The following is a 17,175-nucleotide window of genomic DNA, read 5'->3' as shown; positions in this document are numbered from 1 at the left end:
ACGTTCAGAAATGATAGGACCTGAACCTGTTTGCCGATTCGCTTTAGAGTTTATGATACACAAATTTAAACCCTGTGCACATTCATCTGCTACAGACAAGACGCGCACAGCCAGGATATCAGGGTTAAAGTGACCGGAAAGATCCGGATTCATCATCCAACACTTTCAATTAATAACTAAATACATGTGGTTATCAGTTATCAGTGCAAACAGGCTGCAGACAGGAGAGAAGTATTTCCCACAAATTATCACACAACGCAGTATTTTTTTTTTTTACTTCATTGTTGCAGAAGAAGCAACACTCTGTTTATCCAGGAACATAAATAATAATTCAGCAGGCTTATATAAAAATCTGCTCTATGTGCAAGTGATTCGAAAAGAGGAGAGGAGCAAGTGGAGTAATGCACGTTGATGCTGCCAATGGGGGCCTGGCGGGGACACCCTGATACAGTAAAGCCTAAAGACTGAGAGTTGTAATCAGATTTTTAAATTTAAAACCTTATTTTGTAAAGTATAGCACACTTGTGATAAAAGTAACAGTCTCAAATACCTTTTAAAAGCACACATCATGAAGCTATTGAAGATGCACCCCTCTAGTAGTCACAGAGTCCTCTGATTCGGGATTGAAAGGGGTTTACCCACCCCTAATAAGCTTCTGTGCTGTATTCAATGCTGAGTTCTGAAAGCAACTCTAGATGCTCATCACTCACCACAACAACCTCTTAAAACCTCTTCTAAACCTAAGAGGAACTCTACAACCTTCCAATGACAAGACAAAACTTCCTGTGAAACTCTTCAATAGCCTCGAGAACCTTGTAATAAAACATACTTGAGCTTCAGTAAATAATGAGGTGGTGAATGAAATGATGTGTGTTCATAAGCCTCGAGCCAGGTTTCTCCTTTGTTGCCTGTCTTGTGGTAAAATGTTCGCTGACGTGGAATAATGGAATATGATTAATATCAAAAAAATTTTTGCAAGATAAAATTACACTGACTTGATTTCTTGTGTCTTAGTGGTCTTCTCCATGTTCTTGAGGCTCTCTGGTGAGCGCAGCTGGAACCTGCAGCTGTCGTTCATGTTCCACACAGACTCCAAAAGGACACCCACTTTTGGGATCCCAGCACTGACAGAAAAGGCCACTGCACCGGCATGGTAGAGGGGGTTATTCCTCAAGCACACCTAAGAAAGGAAAAGGTGCATTTAATAGTAGCAAAAACATTTCTTACACCAACTGCACAACTTACATGAGTCATAAGTCTTAAGACAAATATAGAAAAAAATCATTAATGTGCAGTAAAATCTAAAATTGCATCTTACCTGTGTTCCCACGGTGATGTTGGGTATTGAGGAGATGCCAGCACTGGACTTTGGCTTTTTGTTCTTGGCTCTGGCCTTTTCAAGCATTTTCTTCCGTTGACTAAAAGGCACAACACCCCTGCAGACAAATGCAAGCAGTTTAGTGGCAGAACATCACTGAAATGTTTACCTTCCCCTGAAATTACTTCAATTGAATGATTTCTCATACTGAAATTGACACCCACTTTGATCTGCTCTGTTTTCAGAGATAGCTAATCTTTTATTGTGTTCTTTTTTTATTATTTATTTTTCCTCTATGTTTCTGTGTGTGTTTTAGTATGTTTTATGTGTCTTATCATCCCTGCTTGTATTGCATATTAATTTTTTCGTCCCATTGCTGGCAATGTTGGCCAGGACTACCTATATATTGTACCTCAGTGGGATCGTCCCAGTTAAATAAAGGATCAATTAAATTAAATGCTAAATGTCTGGTCTCAAGGAAGATTCCTTCACTACATGTGTATTTTAGCAGAAGACAGAAAGAAAAAATGGTTACTATAGCAGAGTCTTCTTATTGGAACATGTCTATGAAAACATTTTCAGGGGATGCTTACAGTTGGGTATTAATATGGTGTGTGTTTTTAATAACAGAATCATAACTACAAAAACTGACCACAGAAAGATCTCTATCACTGATTACTACACAAATTCAATTGTGTGCCTTTAATGGATATATATACTTATTTGTTTCAATAACATTAGCACCTCAACAACACAATTACATTGTTAAACTGCTACATATGTGCTGCTACATGTAACCGTTTCTTCTCACCACCAATAGAGGCTATTCTCCAGCTGTGCACACGTGTATAGTGCACAGCAGTGCAGTGACACCATGCGTTCTCCCTGCAGCTCAGGGAAAGCCTGAGCACTGTGCTCCAGCTTAGAGGCCACTGTGCTTAGTGTGTCGTCCACCCAGGTTGCAACCTACACCCCAAATACAAACATGAATTAATGAGCAATTTATTTAATACATTTTTGTGATGTTATTAAGTATATCAACTATAGAAACAGGAATTTACTCAATGACAACTTACATGATCATGTGATTAAAAACTGCAATAACAAAGCAGAACACAGGCAAATTCTTATGCCAAGGAGCCATCATACTCTACCTTGTTTGTCTCAGTAGCTACAGTGGCTCTGATGCTATTGGCAGACAATAAAGTTATCTTCTCATTGGCCACACCCAGAAATGATGCACGTGGATGATGAATGGAAGGATTCTGAAGGCAGACATTAAGTAATGTTTTAGATATGCTACAATAAAATAGGTTAAGCTGCAAGTTTATAGTTTAGTTATACACTCATGGGTTGAATTCACCACCTGTGCATTCCTGTAGGGTTCAGGTTCGCTCCACTTCCACTGATAAAGCTCTCCTTTCGAGCTGACAGCCACCATCTCCGTGAACATGGCTCCAATGCTCACAAACTTCACACCATCCTGGAAAGGAAATTTGAGATCTTAATGAATGTGTAATAAATTATTTTAATTCCAATCTCCAATTGAAATGTCACAGTGAAGGTTGTGTATTACTGTTTTTGAAATGAAACAATTAATCAAGAGCTCTGTTTGTGTGCCTCCTACCTTGTCAGGCCACCACTGGAGCTCCTCTCCCAGGGAGACAGGACTCTGGACTGGGATGCTCTTCTTGTCCAGGCTGGGCTCGCCCTCGCGGCTGGTGGAGCCTCGCTCCGTGTCGAACGAGGCCCCGTCCAGCCATCGGCGCTCGCGTAACCTCAATACAGACTCACGCTCACGCAACAGCTCTGAGTCACGCTCTAAGGGAAGAAGGAGAACTGGTATGCAATAAGGTCACACCAGTGGGATAGAAGTAAGCCACTCTCTGGGAAAGACCCGTCAACATAGTTTTAAGAATATGTAGAGAGAGATAAGAGTCTTTAGAATTACTGTAATGCAAATCAAAATTGCAATACTGAAGATTGAGTGGGAGTCTAAATTATACTTGTGAGTGAGTCAGTTTGCACGCTCATATGTTAAATGCGAAGTAGAAGAGGAAGTGGATAGAGAGAAAGAAAGCAAGCATGTAGGCTAAAACGGGCTAAGTAGGTTTTTAGAGTAGACTGCCTAAAAGGGTCCCTGTTAAGACAGGTGGGCCTAGCGGGCCTTTCTCAGAGAGCTCACAGTATGTACTACACCCATGCACCATACAACACCAAACATTTATAGCCTGTAACATCTATCACAAAATCCAGCTGACCAGACTGAAGAGAATATCACCCCAACAATACAGCTAAAACAATTGCTTTAAACAAATTTTGCATGAAACCTCAAAAATACATTTTAACCTCGAAAAACTCTGTTTATCTTGCTTGTAAGAGAAATTCTGTTTCAGCAAATCTTCAAGCACAGCCATTTCTTTACAAACCAGCTACAGAAAAATATTAATAAAAAAAGCCTTGATTTACCAACTTGTGTGTTGTGTATATGTTTAAATCCATTGAAGCCACGTCCCTATAAATAAAAGCCATCACCAGTGCAGGCACCAAAGCCTCTCTTAACACCCTTCCTTCTCTTAGACAGGGGTGAGTTGTTGAGTTACCTCTGGATGATCCCAGGCGAGACAGCGAGGAACGTCTAAAAGAGGGGTAGCCAAAGTAGCTTATGTCCTCAGAGAACATGGCATCAGCATCAATAATCACGCTGGGATGGGCAGAGTGAATGTCTGCATCCAACAAGGACATCAGGTCTTCTGCATAGAACAAAGACAATATGATGTTAGGTTTCAGAATATAAAAAAAATAAATCCTAGATACATTTTTGATATTTTTTAAATAATGTATTACATTAAAGTCAATACTATTGAAACAACTAGGGAGGTCACAATACCAAGCATTTATGTAGTCGATACAGATACCATGAAATTTCCACAATTCTCGATACCCATTTCGAGACCATAGCAAAAAAACGAAAACAAAACAATAAATCCCATTTACTTCAACACACACTGCTTTATAAAAAATATTTGAACACACAAAAAACAACAGTGGCTATGTAGCATTCAAGTAATTCATAAAAAGACAGACTATTATCATTATAAAATACAGCAGTGGCATGTGGGAAAATTATGACATTTCAGTTATCAGGTATAGCTCAATAACTGTAAGAAAACTAGAGGCTGCATACGCAATGTACTAATAAACACACACCTATATACTCAATTGCAAGGCAAGTGCAAGCAGTAGGTTACTAGAGTAGTAGTGACAGACCTTTAAAACATATTTATGAAGTTATCAGTGCTTCTTTTAGAATTTTTTTTAGCAGGTTCTAGTCAACAAGTGATTCTGCTCCTCTGTTCCTCTCAAATCACCCACACGCTGAACCAATGTCCACATAACCCACTGTACTCACATCCATGTTCCTGGCATCGCTATTTCTGCAACAATGAAGTTAAAACACTGCATTGCATCACAATCTGCGGCAAGAACCTCTCTCCCATCTAGAGGAGCATGCACGTGTGTGTCCGATCATCTCTGTTGCTCTGTTTAAAAATGTGTCTCAGGTCTGTATTGTGCGCTACCTATGGTACTTTCAAAAAAGAAGTACCATGACGTTTGAAGGAATTTTGGCATCGACTTGGTGCCGAAGTATCGGTTATCGTGACTTCCCTTGTAACAACTATAAAGATAAGGAAATATTTTGAATAACACACAGACATTTTCCCATTGACCCAATTCAGACCTGGTACCAACATTCGTCCTGAGTGATTGAATCACAAGTGGTTAGCACTAAGCACAGCACTGAATGCACCCAAGAGCATCCAGAATACATCATTCAAACTGAATTCAACGGTGGCCTAGGAAACCTGTGGCCACAATCTACAAGCAGTGTGAACGTGAAGGAACACCTAGTCAGCTGACATCTCTGACCTGGTTCAAGTTTAAACTTAGGTTTTACTTCTCAATGTCCATACAATGATCTTTTTGTTTGTTTTTTTAACAAACCTCCAGGGAGGTAGGACTCGCTGGCCGTGTCATCTCCATCGTCTCCATCCTCATCATCCCGACTCAGCAGGTTGTTGACAGCAAGGTTGACATCCAGGTTGGTCCTCTGGAGCTCCCTAATGATCACACTTCTGGACTTCCCCTGAAGGACTACTTGGGCCTGGAGAAAAGTGGCGAGGGCAAAATGTTTAACATATTTTACTTATACTAATTTATGGTAACATATTGGTGAGTAAATGTGTAATTGTACAATTAATTTCAAAAGACAAAGGTGATAAAAAAATAGTCACATTCATGTGAGAATTCTATACCTGAGTAATAAGCTCTTCAGGGATGACAGAAGCTGGTATAACTGGCTGTGGCTGACTGCCCAGAAGGCCCGAGCCACGGTCCCTTCCCGTACGGATCACTCTGGTCTGTCGGCGGGAATCTCGAGCCGCTGTTGACGACCTGCCCGATGTGCCTCCACCTCCGCCTGCTCCTCCGCCCCCTCCTCCTCCACTGCTTCCACCTCCTGCCCCACCACCCCCTGCTCCACCGCCACTTCCACCTCCTCCACTGCCTCCATTTACACCAGAGCTCCAGCGACTCCTGTTACATACAGTGCAAGGCCATGGTCAGAGACAACTGCCAAAAAACACCATCTGGCTTACAGAGCAGACTAAAAACATGCACACATCTGGGTGCAAAGGGATTCAGCCTTCATGACAGCAGAGACCGGGCTGAAAAGCTTTTGCATCAGCAACACTTACAGAAGGTGAACAAATTATGAAGTGGCCTTCACAGGCAGTGTGGGACAATGGCTTTGATAAAATATATGAATATATAAAATATAAATAGAATATTTGTGATTTTAATTTGTATAAATCCAACATTATTCTGTAAGGGTGCAGGTTTAGGAGATTATTCTTCAGCTCTGTCAGTTGTGCACAACTTCATTATCAGGAGCCACACGACATTTTGTGAAAATCAAGTCTCCAGTGGTCAGATAACTGGGGCACAAAGAAAATCCCATACTGCAATTTAAGCAGTGTTGGTGATGTATGCCATTTGGTGGACACTTTCATCTATTACATTTTATAGCAACCTTAAGTTCTCTCTTCTGAATGTGTAGCACTGAATGCTGTGGGGAATACACCCATAAACCGCTGCAGCATCAGTGCTATGCTCTAAACACAGCTTTCACAGGACCATTTGTCTCTGTCAACCCTGCCAGAACTTACCCAAGGGTGTTGCCTGCCAGTCTGCCCAGTGTGTCAGAACCAGACAGGAACCAGGGCGGATCACTAGTCCTGCCTGGCCTGGAGCTCCTTCCTGTCCCTGAACCACTGCTCAACTTTGAACTGGAAACAAAAGATGGGAGATCAGTTACAAACCTACAAAAGCCCCAGAAGGACCAAAAATGCTTTTTATTACCTGGGTTAACAGAAACTAAATTTACCCCAGGCATTTGTCAAATCATACCCCTTGGTTCAGGATTCATTTTTCTTTTAATATTATTCCGTGAAACAGGATGGGGTATTTTGGAGACTAGCATGGCAACACCCTTGGGAATCAGAATTGGCTGCAACTCGTTCCTCCTTCAAGACTTTCCATTTTTAAAAAGTTCTTGGGGTTGTGGGGCTGCGACTGCTTGCTCCTACTTTAAGATTTCTTAAACTGGGATACCTTATAAGTTTAACCAAAAGTACTTCACTACAAATAACAATGTTTTCTAAACAGGCAGTATATATATCGTGTCTTGTTGTGATAAGACAACTGAATGACTATTTGCCAGAGTTTCATCTAACAGAGACTACATTGACACATAATGTCAATTATTTCCAACAAAATAATACGATCACATTTAGTACTATACTGTAACATCATAGAATTGCATACAGACACAGTCAATCACATCATTACTACAGACAGAAAAGGCTATTTTACAAACTGACGTAATCCATGTAACTCCTGATACAATTCAAAGTCAACCTGCTATACTCTTTTTCAACAGGCTTCCCAGCAACCCAAAAAAGTGCTGACTGAAAGGCAATTACAATTTGAAGTGTTTCATCTTCTTCAGCATGGAACAAAACATGAGCTGTGCTGAACAGTTTGGAGCAGGCAGCTCCTCAGCGTATTACAGCCTATTTCACATGCATATCTAACACCTAGAGTGGCCTTGAAAAGTATGAAATCACTGTTGGATGTTGTTCTGCTGGCAGGACATCGTCAACTATCAATGAGCCATTCACCAAAAATACACAGTCAGAGCCAACGAAAAACAGCTTGTACCCAAAACGTAAACTTTAAGAAAAAAGGAAACACGGAAAGAGGCACACATTTGAGCCATAAAAGCAACTGATTTTCAGTTCCACAAACAATTTTGAGATTGTCATGATGCTGAATGGATTTTTGTATTGATAAACTAGTATGTCCCCCAGGTACCGCAATGTAACATTGATGGGGGGTGGCCTAATAAAATACTTTTTGAGAAAGGCCTGCAGTGAATTAGGATGTATTATTCACTCTTGATAGATGGAAAACTTTGTAGCAAAGAGTGAGCATTATTCTAGAAGTGAAAGCAAGTCAGAGTGATTCATACTCACAGGGCAAAAGTGCCGAATGGAATTCAAATCACAGAAATCACTATCAGTAAGCCTGAACATGTTCAGTGCATTGTGAACTAGACATCCCCACAAGCCATCTGTGTCTTAACTCAATGCCAAAGCTAAAGCAGTTTCCGGGACAGATCCCTTCATATGCGAGTCCCTCACCCATCGCTGCCATCCGGTTTGCTGAGCTCCAGGCGATCAGGCTGGACAGCAAAGCTGATTCTACACACACGTCCATCCTGAAAGAGAAGGATTCACTTTTTTTAGTGGCAAAAATGAAAACTCCTGAAGAGTGGGGTGGGGGGGCTCATAATGTAATGTTGAGGGTAATGTATCAGGTCAGGGACTGAAGCATTTATTATATCAGGCATGTACAGTTGCATAAAGCCACAATACTTTCTGAACACACATCTACATGCACCAGTTTGACAATGTTTCTGTCAAAGCAAACAGCATGAAGTCAATTACTACATGCCTCTTCAGTCTGTCAACAGCCCTGTTTAAACTGGATTATTTTAACTGGGTTGGTGTCCTGGAACATATCCTATCTGTGAGATTTAACCTATGTCCACAATTTACACAGTAACTAAAAGGAAGATTAACTTTTAGAGTAAAAGCCAGACGTCTTCTGACCATAGTGACCCAGTTAGTATAACAATCTTCCTATTATATTTAACTGTTTGTAGTGGGCAACAGATAATAATCATACTCCAGGTCCCTAGCTGATTCATGCTGTAATGTCATATAGTATTACCTCAAGGAGAAATCCGGCATGGTTTGGACCAACAACGCACTGTTTCAGGGGGGCCTGCTCCAGCAAACTAAGGTGTGGATGACTGCATTGGAAAAGAAACAAACAAGCAAAAACACAATTGAGACTGTATAAAACATGATTCTGTCTACAAGTTTACAGTTGATCACATTGTACAAAGCAGACTATAATTACAATGTTGACACACACTCACCTGTTATAGCTGTATTTGTTGAGTTTTTCCGAGACTTCACGGAGCCTGACAAGAAGATGGAGACAATAACACAAATAAGACCCATTTAAGATTTAGTTGTAATTAGTAAGTAATTCTATGCTCTTTAAAAACAGTAGTAGTGCTGACATAACCCACAAGCTGTACAAAATATTTTACAGAAATTGCATATTAACACTTGACATTTTTTAAACTCATGTGCACCTTTTCAGTCAAACTGGTTCAAGGCTACGCTGAGCATAAATGATAACATCCACGATGACAACAATGGATTAAAACTCTAAACTGCTTACAAAGTCACCAGTGACTATGATAGTGTGGTTGTTGCTGATGCTGATGCCAAATAATTTAGCACTAGTTGTTACTGTGACCCAAAAGTAATGTATAATTCAAAAGTATTTCCATAGTTATGAAATGATAGACAGCATAACAATTTTCTGCTCAATCATTGGATGTCTGACTGTGATGCCCACAGCCGGCAGGCAGGCTAAAGTTCCCTTTACCAACGTTTGTAAGGCATCTGCACTGTCTACCAATGAGTGAACCAAGACAAACAGAGTGCTTTATTCCACAACAGATTAAACAAGATGCAAGTCTTTTGTCTTATGTAGAAAAACACAAAACAAGGAATCTGTCATTCCAAATGAAACTGGAAAACTACCTGTCATATGAGTATTTTAGTAAGCATTCAATATTGCTAAACGTCTAGGATTGTTGTAGAAAATTATTCATGAAAGTTAATTGCATGCTTTGCCTTTCATTTCTGTACCTCCTCTAGCTTCTTGCCTTATTAGCAATCAACCCCACTTTTCCTATTCTTGTACCGATCAATAATTTACGAATGATTCATGGTAATCTTTTCAAGAGATATTCCATCTGCCAGAAACATAACAATGTCCATTTTACTTCTGGAACCTAATGACCCAACACAGCCATCAAAATATCTCCTGAGTAAATATTATATTGTCATTCTCAAGGCTTCCACTACAACATGAATGTCTTTACTGTTTACATACAATAAATAATGTTCTGAGAAATATACATTTGAAGCTGTGAACTTTTAATATAATCGGATTAAATGTTCTTGTGTTTCAAATTGCTTGGCTACTAATGTTCACTGGAAATCTGCAGCACAAACAATGAAGGCAAGCAAACATTTGAAGTACGTCTTGAAAAATAACCTACCACAGTCATATCTAATACAGACCAACAATCTCCTTTATGACAAATGTTGGTTTACCATTTCATTTAACCCAATTTACCCCTGACATCGTTGAGGTATTGCAGTTATCTGATTGTGCTTTATCCACATACAGTACCTGATGTAAGATGTATTGTATCCTGATTTTGTGTTGTGTCTAGTGAAGAGACAAACCTACATCTACTCAACTCTTTGCAGGCACATTATTTTGGCCTATGCTATCATCTTAAACACATAGTTCTGCAATGTTTCTTCCACATGTGGTCATTAGATACAGAAGTACTGATGTATCTGTTCTCATAAACGCTCTGAATCAAATGAAAATGATAGGTCAAAAATGCAAAATGAGTTTTGAAATGGAAGAAATTACATTTTTATCTGCCTGCAGAAAACTTCAGTAGCAAGTTCAAATACAGCACAGATGTGATTAGGTACAATTACTTAAAATCTATTCACTTACTAGTGCCAGGTCAAGCCATTTAAATACTATTACAAATGATGCACATGAATGCACAAGAACAAGACACAACTTCTTAAATTATAAGTAGCATCATATCTTTCACTTTCCTCAAAAACACAGTGTGAGAGATACAAATGTTACAGAGTAATGGTGTTAGCACAGTGGAAGTGCACAACTTGTGTGTCTGAGCAGACCTCAGTTAGGTAAAACAAACCACTGGCATTTGGTTGAGGAAATCTGATCTGAAGTTCATGCCAGGCAAGCGCTTCTGATGAGCCAGGCTTGACCAACCCTTTTTTATTTCAGATAGACCACTTATCTGCTCTGACAACTGCAAGTTCCTTCATGGGGAAAAGGGAGGAGGGGGGCCTCCCAGCAGCACATGGTGACTGTAGCATGCAATATAGCATGCATGCATGCCTGAGGATGAAACAGCCATGACCTCTTCAAGGAACCAATGGACCATACCACCAAGATGTCTGAGTAGCATTCTTAATAAGACATGCAACCAGCGTAGTAAACTGAGCTTTCCTTGCACTCAGACAAAGGCAGGTCTCCCAGAGTTGGACAACGCACTGACCTGTAAAAGGCTGAGCCTTTATCCAGTTGTTAATCTCAAGGTCATTCTAAAAACACTCCAACTTCTCAGCCTTTGAGTGTAAGTAGACCAGGTCATTAATCAGTTCAATCTCAATGGATGATATAAATAGATTTACCATAATTTGCATGTTCAGCCATAATACAGGTCAAACACAACTTCCTGGACGTTTCTCCCAACAGCTAATGAATAATGATTTAATCAGTTTGGACATTACCTACAGAAAGCCCATTAAAGGCTGCCTGATGCATGCTAGAAGCATGCCACTAATAACAATATTAGGAACAGTCAGAATGTACTGTGTGTGTATGCTGTAGCTACTTGATGAGTGACTAACAATGAAAAGAATCCAAATGAGTGGTTACGAGAACTTAGCATCCATCGTTAACACTTTGAAAAGCCCTGACTTGACTACTTATTCAACTCGTTAACATGATTATTCAGAACGCAATGTTAGCTAACTGTACATCACTTCATATTTCCGATTTATCTCAGCGCGTACAAGTGAAAACAAACCAACGACGTACAATCATACGGTGACATTAGCGAGCAAAGTGTTCCAATGAACACGTAAGAAGCTGTGTCACAAAACACCCTGGAATGCAAATATTTAGCTTTGTCGAGAGCGTGGTAGCGAATCAGGCTGCTAGCATTAGCAGCTAGCAATCAGTTAGCTGACGTTAGCTGCTTCATTGATCATGATAATCAACCAGACGCCCGCAAAACAAACACTGACATACGTCAAATGACTGTACGTGTAATTTATACACAAAACCCCGGGGTTTTTCTGAGAACGTTGTATTTTACGACCTTTATTCCCCCCTCTTTTCCCATCCCCCAATCCGCATTGTCTATCTCAACTTTGACTGGGAGCCAATCCTTCCAGAGAACCAAGGAAACAGCCTGCTAGTGTTAGCTAGTCGTGAGTTAGCCAGTTGATGGGCTAGCAGCTAGCACTGGAGCGAGTGTTTAGGTAGCAGCAAGCTAACGAGGATTGTCCAAGATGCCGGGCCTTGTTTCAACCCTGGGGGGTCATTTAAATAAACTGAACCCGAATCCAGACGCATGCCAATGTGAACGTCGCTCATCAACACGGCCTCGCTCGTGTATACCAAGCCTAACACACAAATATCGATTTAAATTCTTCTTTTCCACGGGCCGCAGTGAAATACCTGTCATTGAGCTGATCCTCGGTCCCGGGCAACGGGTGAACCACGAAGTGTATAGATGTCATGGGGTCAATCCAAAATCACACACAAACGTGTGGACGATGTGGAACTTGGTACTCGATTAATTGCTGTATATATGTGGATTCATAGGCGTCGTTTAATGGCGAAAACCCTCGAGTTGCGATCCCAGCCTCCTCACCCACATGCCGCCATCTTAACTCTACCAAGCTTCTTCTCCTGTGTGTTGATTAGTACACATGCAACCGCTCCGCTGGTTGGAGCTCGAGCGCAAACAGGAAACGTGTTAAATTGGATGGGATTGGCCTCGAGAAGAAAAGCAACACTAATGTAATCTCAAAGACCCCGTGACACTCCGGAGTCTTTGTTTTCACCCCTATTCCTCCGAAGCATCTCGTCGCTTATGTGCATTATCCAGCACCTGCAGTAATTTGCAGGTTTACTACTGCACTATAAGGACAGTGGTCTTTCTCTAAGCTAAGACAACAGAATACGGAGAGCTAAGACAATACAATGTCGAAATACAAGCTTCATTTATCATTAGGGCTTTTAACACTGAAGACATCAAGGTTTGTGCAGTTACGAATCATTGCAGTAAATAGTTCCACATGCTATTAAATCTCTCAAAACATGCACTTTTCTAGTATTAGTCTGTGATCCCTATATAGGGAATATGTTATATTTGTTTATATTATTTTTATTTCTAGCTACAGTTACGAGTAATCCTCAAGGATACTTCGATTTATTTTATTTGTAATCATAAAACAAAAAAACCTACAAGATATGTATATATATATATATATATACACACATATATATATATATATATATATATATATATATATATATATATATGAGATTATGGTGAAATTTAATTTGCTATTACTTTCTTAGTTCCTTTTATCCTTTTCTTTTGCCATTACTTTTAAATTGTGTATTATTTGATCTATTGTCTTTGGTTTTATATTTGGTATTATATCATTTGTTGTCTTTGATTTTAAATGATATTGTATTATTTACTTATTGTCCGTAATGCTTTGCATTGTTTTTTCTATTTGTCCTTATTGTGAGGCACATTGTAACAGCGGATTTGAAAGGTGCCATATGAAATTCTTATAATTAGAATTAGAATCAGAATCGCTTTTATTGCCAGGTATGTGAACACACACAAGGAATTTGACTCCGGTTTTTCTTTGTTCTCTTAGTACAACAGTTTAAAAAAACAACAAACAAACAGAGATGAACAAGGACAAAAGACAATAACAAAAGCTATGTACATGTACAAAAAAGCTAAATAGTTGGTGCAAATGGTGCAGTAGTAGTAGTAGTTGTAGTCGTAGTAGTAGTCGTAGTAGTAAAACAAATAATGATAATAATAATTATAATCTATGCCATGATGCACAGCGATGGTTTTTGCCTCAATAAGTGAGTGTACAAAAACCACCATACTGTGACCCTTAGATTTGATATGTTGCCACTAAATCTTGAGTGAGCCAAGTGGTTATCCATGGCACATTATTAGAATCATTCTGGGAATGGCAATATTCATGTCACGCTCCCTACTATGAAAAACTCTGAGAGTAAAATATGCCCATGATTATATACTGCAGCTATATGGAACAACAAAGCAGTTGTGCAAACTTGCTCCTCTGATTCAGAAAAAAAGAAAATGGTGGGAGACATGGCAATGTGGGCTCAACGTCAAATCTGTATGCAACTGATAAAAGAATAGACTTTGCTTGATTCTTGGCCTGCTGGATGTGTGAGGGGGAGCTGGCCAAGATATGGCAGCCATTTAGTGAAAAGTGAGGGGGCACAGAACAGCATGGATTAAAGGATCATATCGAATCGCTCTAATGTACTGATGGTCCAGAGAGTTCTGTGTAAAAAATTAGTCTGATATAAGATTTAGTTTAACTCAATTCAATTTTATTTGTATAGCGCCAAATCATAATATACATCATCTCAAGGCACTTTACATAGAAGGTTAAGACCTTAAAATCTTATTTAATCTTATACTGCCACTAAAATGTGTTCATGTAAATCAAAATCAAAGGGATATGGAGCTACTAATCTTTGGTTATCTTTCTAATCCACAAACTAATCCAAGAATCCATTAAAATACTTTGTCTTTTCACACCAGCAGATGGCAGGGTTTACCTTTCACAAGGAGATCCCAATGAGTCGCAGGAAGCCCTACAAATCCAGGATGTAAGCATTGCTTTTCTGCACTGCTACTCAGATTATGTACACTGAGACTCCACCACATACATACAGACAGAGAAACAGACCTCCAGAGCTGGGTCACTTGCCAGGATAATATATAGAATATATTTAAGAATCATTTTCTAGAATTAATTGGAACTGAAACTGAAAGGTTTCCTGTCGCAGGACGCATCAAGACGATCTGAAATGGAGCATGACACAGAAAAAAAACTTTTCAGTGGGTTCCTCATTTGTTTGTTATCTGCAGCACATGTTCACACTGAAACAACACAGAGAGTTTGAACCAAATGTTTAATCTTGACATTAGTATTTCTACATCTAGCCTGACCTGCAACACCAACTGTCAAGACTTTAACTGAACAAATCATACTGACACAATGTGACATTTTGGGGCATTGCCAGTTACATGAGCCATGGTGTTTAAACATCAAGTGACTTTAATATTGACTTAAAATAACAGTATTTTTTAGAATCAATTGCAGGCAATACTCCAGTCTACAAAGGCCACGTCATGTAACCAGCAGTGACAAAAGCCAGGGAATTTTTTTCTCTGTGTTTACTGAGTTCAACAGAGAGTTTAAAGAGGTCAGTTCTGGTGGCCTAAAGTAAACTTGTACATTTTGTTAAAAAAAAAAAATAGAAAAAATAGAAAAAGAAATCCCCAGAGCTATTTTTAGGAAGCAGGGCAGAGGGTTATCAAATGACCTCTGGTGTTGTTTAATATGGGTCCAAAGATTCAGAGCCAGGAAACCGCACCATCATGCAAACAACGGAGGATTGGATTTTAAGAAATTAGGACATTTCAGGCTGGAGCTTTTAATTAAACTAAAGTATACCTTAAAAGTAGATGAAAACACACAATAGGAGTAGATTTCATATAATAAGGTAAATTGTATTAGCTTTTTTATGTATTTATTTCAAATTCAGTTTTATTTCAGTTTAAAAGTCTCCAAGTATTTTGGATTAGGTCCTTACAAAGCTACTCCCAGTGAGGTCTCTGAGAATAAGACATTTAAATAATTCTTAGTGTTGGCTATAATCTATCTATACTGGTCTAGGTGAAAATTAACCATGAGTGGGTAACATCCCAAGCTTTTTAACTCAGGCAAGGCCAGGCTTCGGGCACAATTGCTCCTGCTCCACACATACAGTCACAGATGCTGCTCCACTTTGAGGGCATTATGTTTGCCTGCAAGCATATGAGGAATGAGGGGAAGCAATGAGCTGTTGCTGGCTGCTGTCTTTTAAAACTCTTTTCCTTATTGGAAATAGGCAAATATCCATTTCAGTAATGGTAAAAAATGAAGAGTGAGTGTGTCTTGGTGCAGTCTCATTTGCCATTAGAAAGGGAGCTGAATCTCCTGGAGCAATTTATTTGTCCATTGTACAATACTATGAAGTTTGTTGTAAATTTCTGCCTAAAAAGGCAACACTACCCTATTTAGTTAAAATGGTAAATGGTTTGTATTAACATAGAGCTTTTCTAGTCTTGATGACCACTCAAAGTGCTTTACAGTACAGTTTGCCATTCACACACACATTCATATGCATATTCATGCATCTATTAGCAGCACTTTTGGTTCCATGAGGGGCAATTTGGGATTCAGCATCTTGCCCAAGGACACTTCAGCAGGCAGATGGGAAAGACTGGTCTTCTAGTTAGAGGACAACCGGTCTACCCCTCAGCCACAGCCGCTGACCAACATTTTTTTATTCATGCATAAGTGTGATCAAATGCTAATGTTCCATCTTGAGCTTGTTCTGTTGCCCTCAAGTCAAATGACCCCCCCACAAAAATTAAATGATGAAATTTTGTTAGCAAGATGGTATCGAATACATTTGTAGGCCTTCCTCATAAATAAATATTCCTTAAACACTTGAAAACCACTGATGTAAGATTTACATCAATTCAGACATAACCCAGATTGTAGCTTTACTTCTATGGCTGCCGGTTTAAAGCTGGCTCTGGAATCACACCCAAGTGCATCACTGATCCTCTTTCACAACCTGAGGTACTCATCCAAGGGATTTGCTGGCCATTCCACAAACTTGTCTGAGGACTAAGAGTGACCGAGCCTTTTCTGTTTGGGCACCCATGGAATGGAACAAACTTCCTGAGGAGATCAGACTGGCTGAATCCTTACCCTCTTTAGTTTGCTCTTAAAAACGTTTTTATAAATGTGGTCAAAACTTACTTCTTATTTCTCTTAGTCATCTTATAACAGATTTTAACACAGTGTAATTATTGTAACCCCTATTTATTTGATTATTTAAGTTATTCTATATTTTTTTATTGTATTCATTTATTTATTGTACTTCTTTTTATAGATGATTGCATGATATTTCAACATTTCTTATAGATGTTATTGTTCCATCTTTCAAAGCACTTTAGTTTAATTTAATTTAGTTTAAAAAAGTGTTATGGAAGTTTATTATTGTTATTATTATATTGGTGTTTTAAGTTGTCTGCAGACAAACACTTGAAAACCACTTCAGATAATATTCCTGAGAGCAAATTCTGATATTGACTTACAGCTAATTGTTATATAGTCTGCTACACATGAAACTTAATAAGAAATCTATTTATTCATTTATTTTAA

General features: G+C 39.1%; 1 protein-coding gene across 11 annotated transcripts in view; it reads right to left on the bottom strand.

Moving 5' to 3' along the window:
• ubr5 (ubiquitin protein ligase E3 component n-recognin 5) overlaps positions 1 to 12,614 on the bottom strand; it is a 31,910-nt gene extending 19,296 nt beyond the window's left edge. For 10 of the 11 annotated variants that reach the window (XM_020091144.2, XM_020091145.2, XM_020091146.2 and 7 more), the window contains exons 1-14: positions 12,335 to 12,614; positions 8,886 to 8,930; positions 8,675 to 8,756; positions 8,083 to 8,159; positions 6,547 to 6,666; positions 5,635 to 5,914; positions 5,324 to 5,483; positions 3,922 to 4,071; positions 2,946 to 3,157; positions 2,685 to 2,801; positions 2,473 to 2,583; positions 2,130 to 2,284; positions 1,319 to 1,436; positions 996 to 1,180 (exon numbers count right to left, since the gene is read on the bottom strand). In XM_020091144.2, the coding sequence (XP_019946703.1) occupies positions 996 to 1,180; positions 1,319 to 1,436; positions 2,130 to 2,284; positions 2,473 to 2,583; positions 2,685 to 2,801; positions 2,946 to 3,157; positions 3,922 to 4,071; positions 5,324 to 5,483; positions 5,635 to 5,914; positions 6,547 to 6,666; positions 8,083 to 8,159; positions 8,675 to 8,756; positions 8,886 to 8,930; positions 12,335 to 12,396 (1,874 nt within the window). In that variant the 5' untranslated portion in view covers positions 12,397 to 12,614. The remainder of the gene's footprint in view (positions 1 to 995; positions 1,181 to 1,318; positions 1,437 to 2,129; positions 2,285 to 2,472; positions 2,584 to 2,684; positions 2,802 to 2,945; positions 3,158 to 3,921; positions 4,072 to 5,323; positions 5,484 to 5,634; positions 5,915 to 6,546; positions 6,667 to 8,082; positions 8,160 to 8,674; positions 8,757 to 8,885; positions 8,931 to 12,334) is intronic. The other variant, XM_069536659.1, reaches the window with a different exon arrangement.
• Positions 12,615 to 17,175: the final 4,561 nt, after the last annotated feature.

Source organism: Paralichthys olivaceus, chromosome 13 (genome assembly GCF_024713975.1).
Source record: "Paralichthys olivaceus isolate ysfri-2021 chromosome 13, ASM2471397v2, whole genome shotgun sequence".
NCBI classification, from domain to species: Eukaryota; Metazoa; Chordata; class Actinopteri; order Pleuronectiformes; family Paralichthyidae; genus Paralichthys; species Paralichthys olivaceus.
Note: the sequence above shows the minus strand (reverse complement) of the source record. Positions and strands in the feature narration are given on the sequence as shown.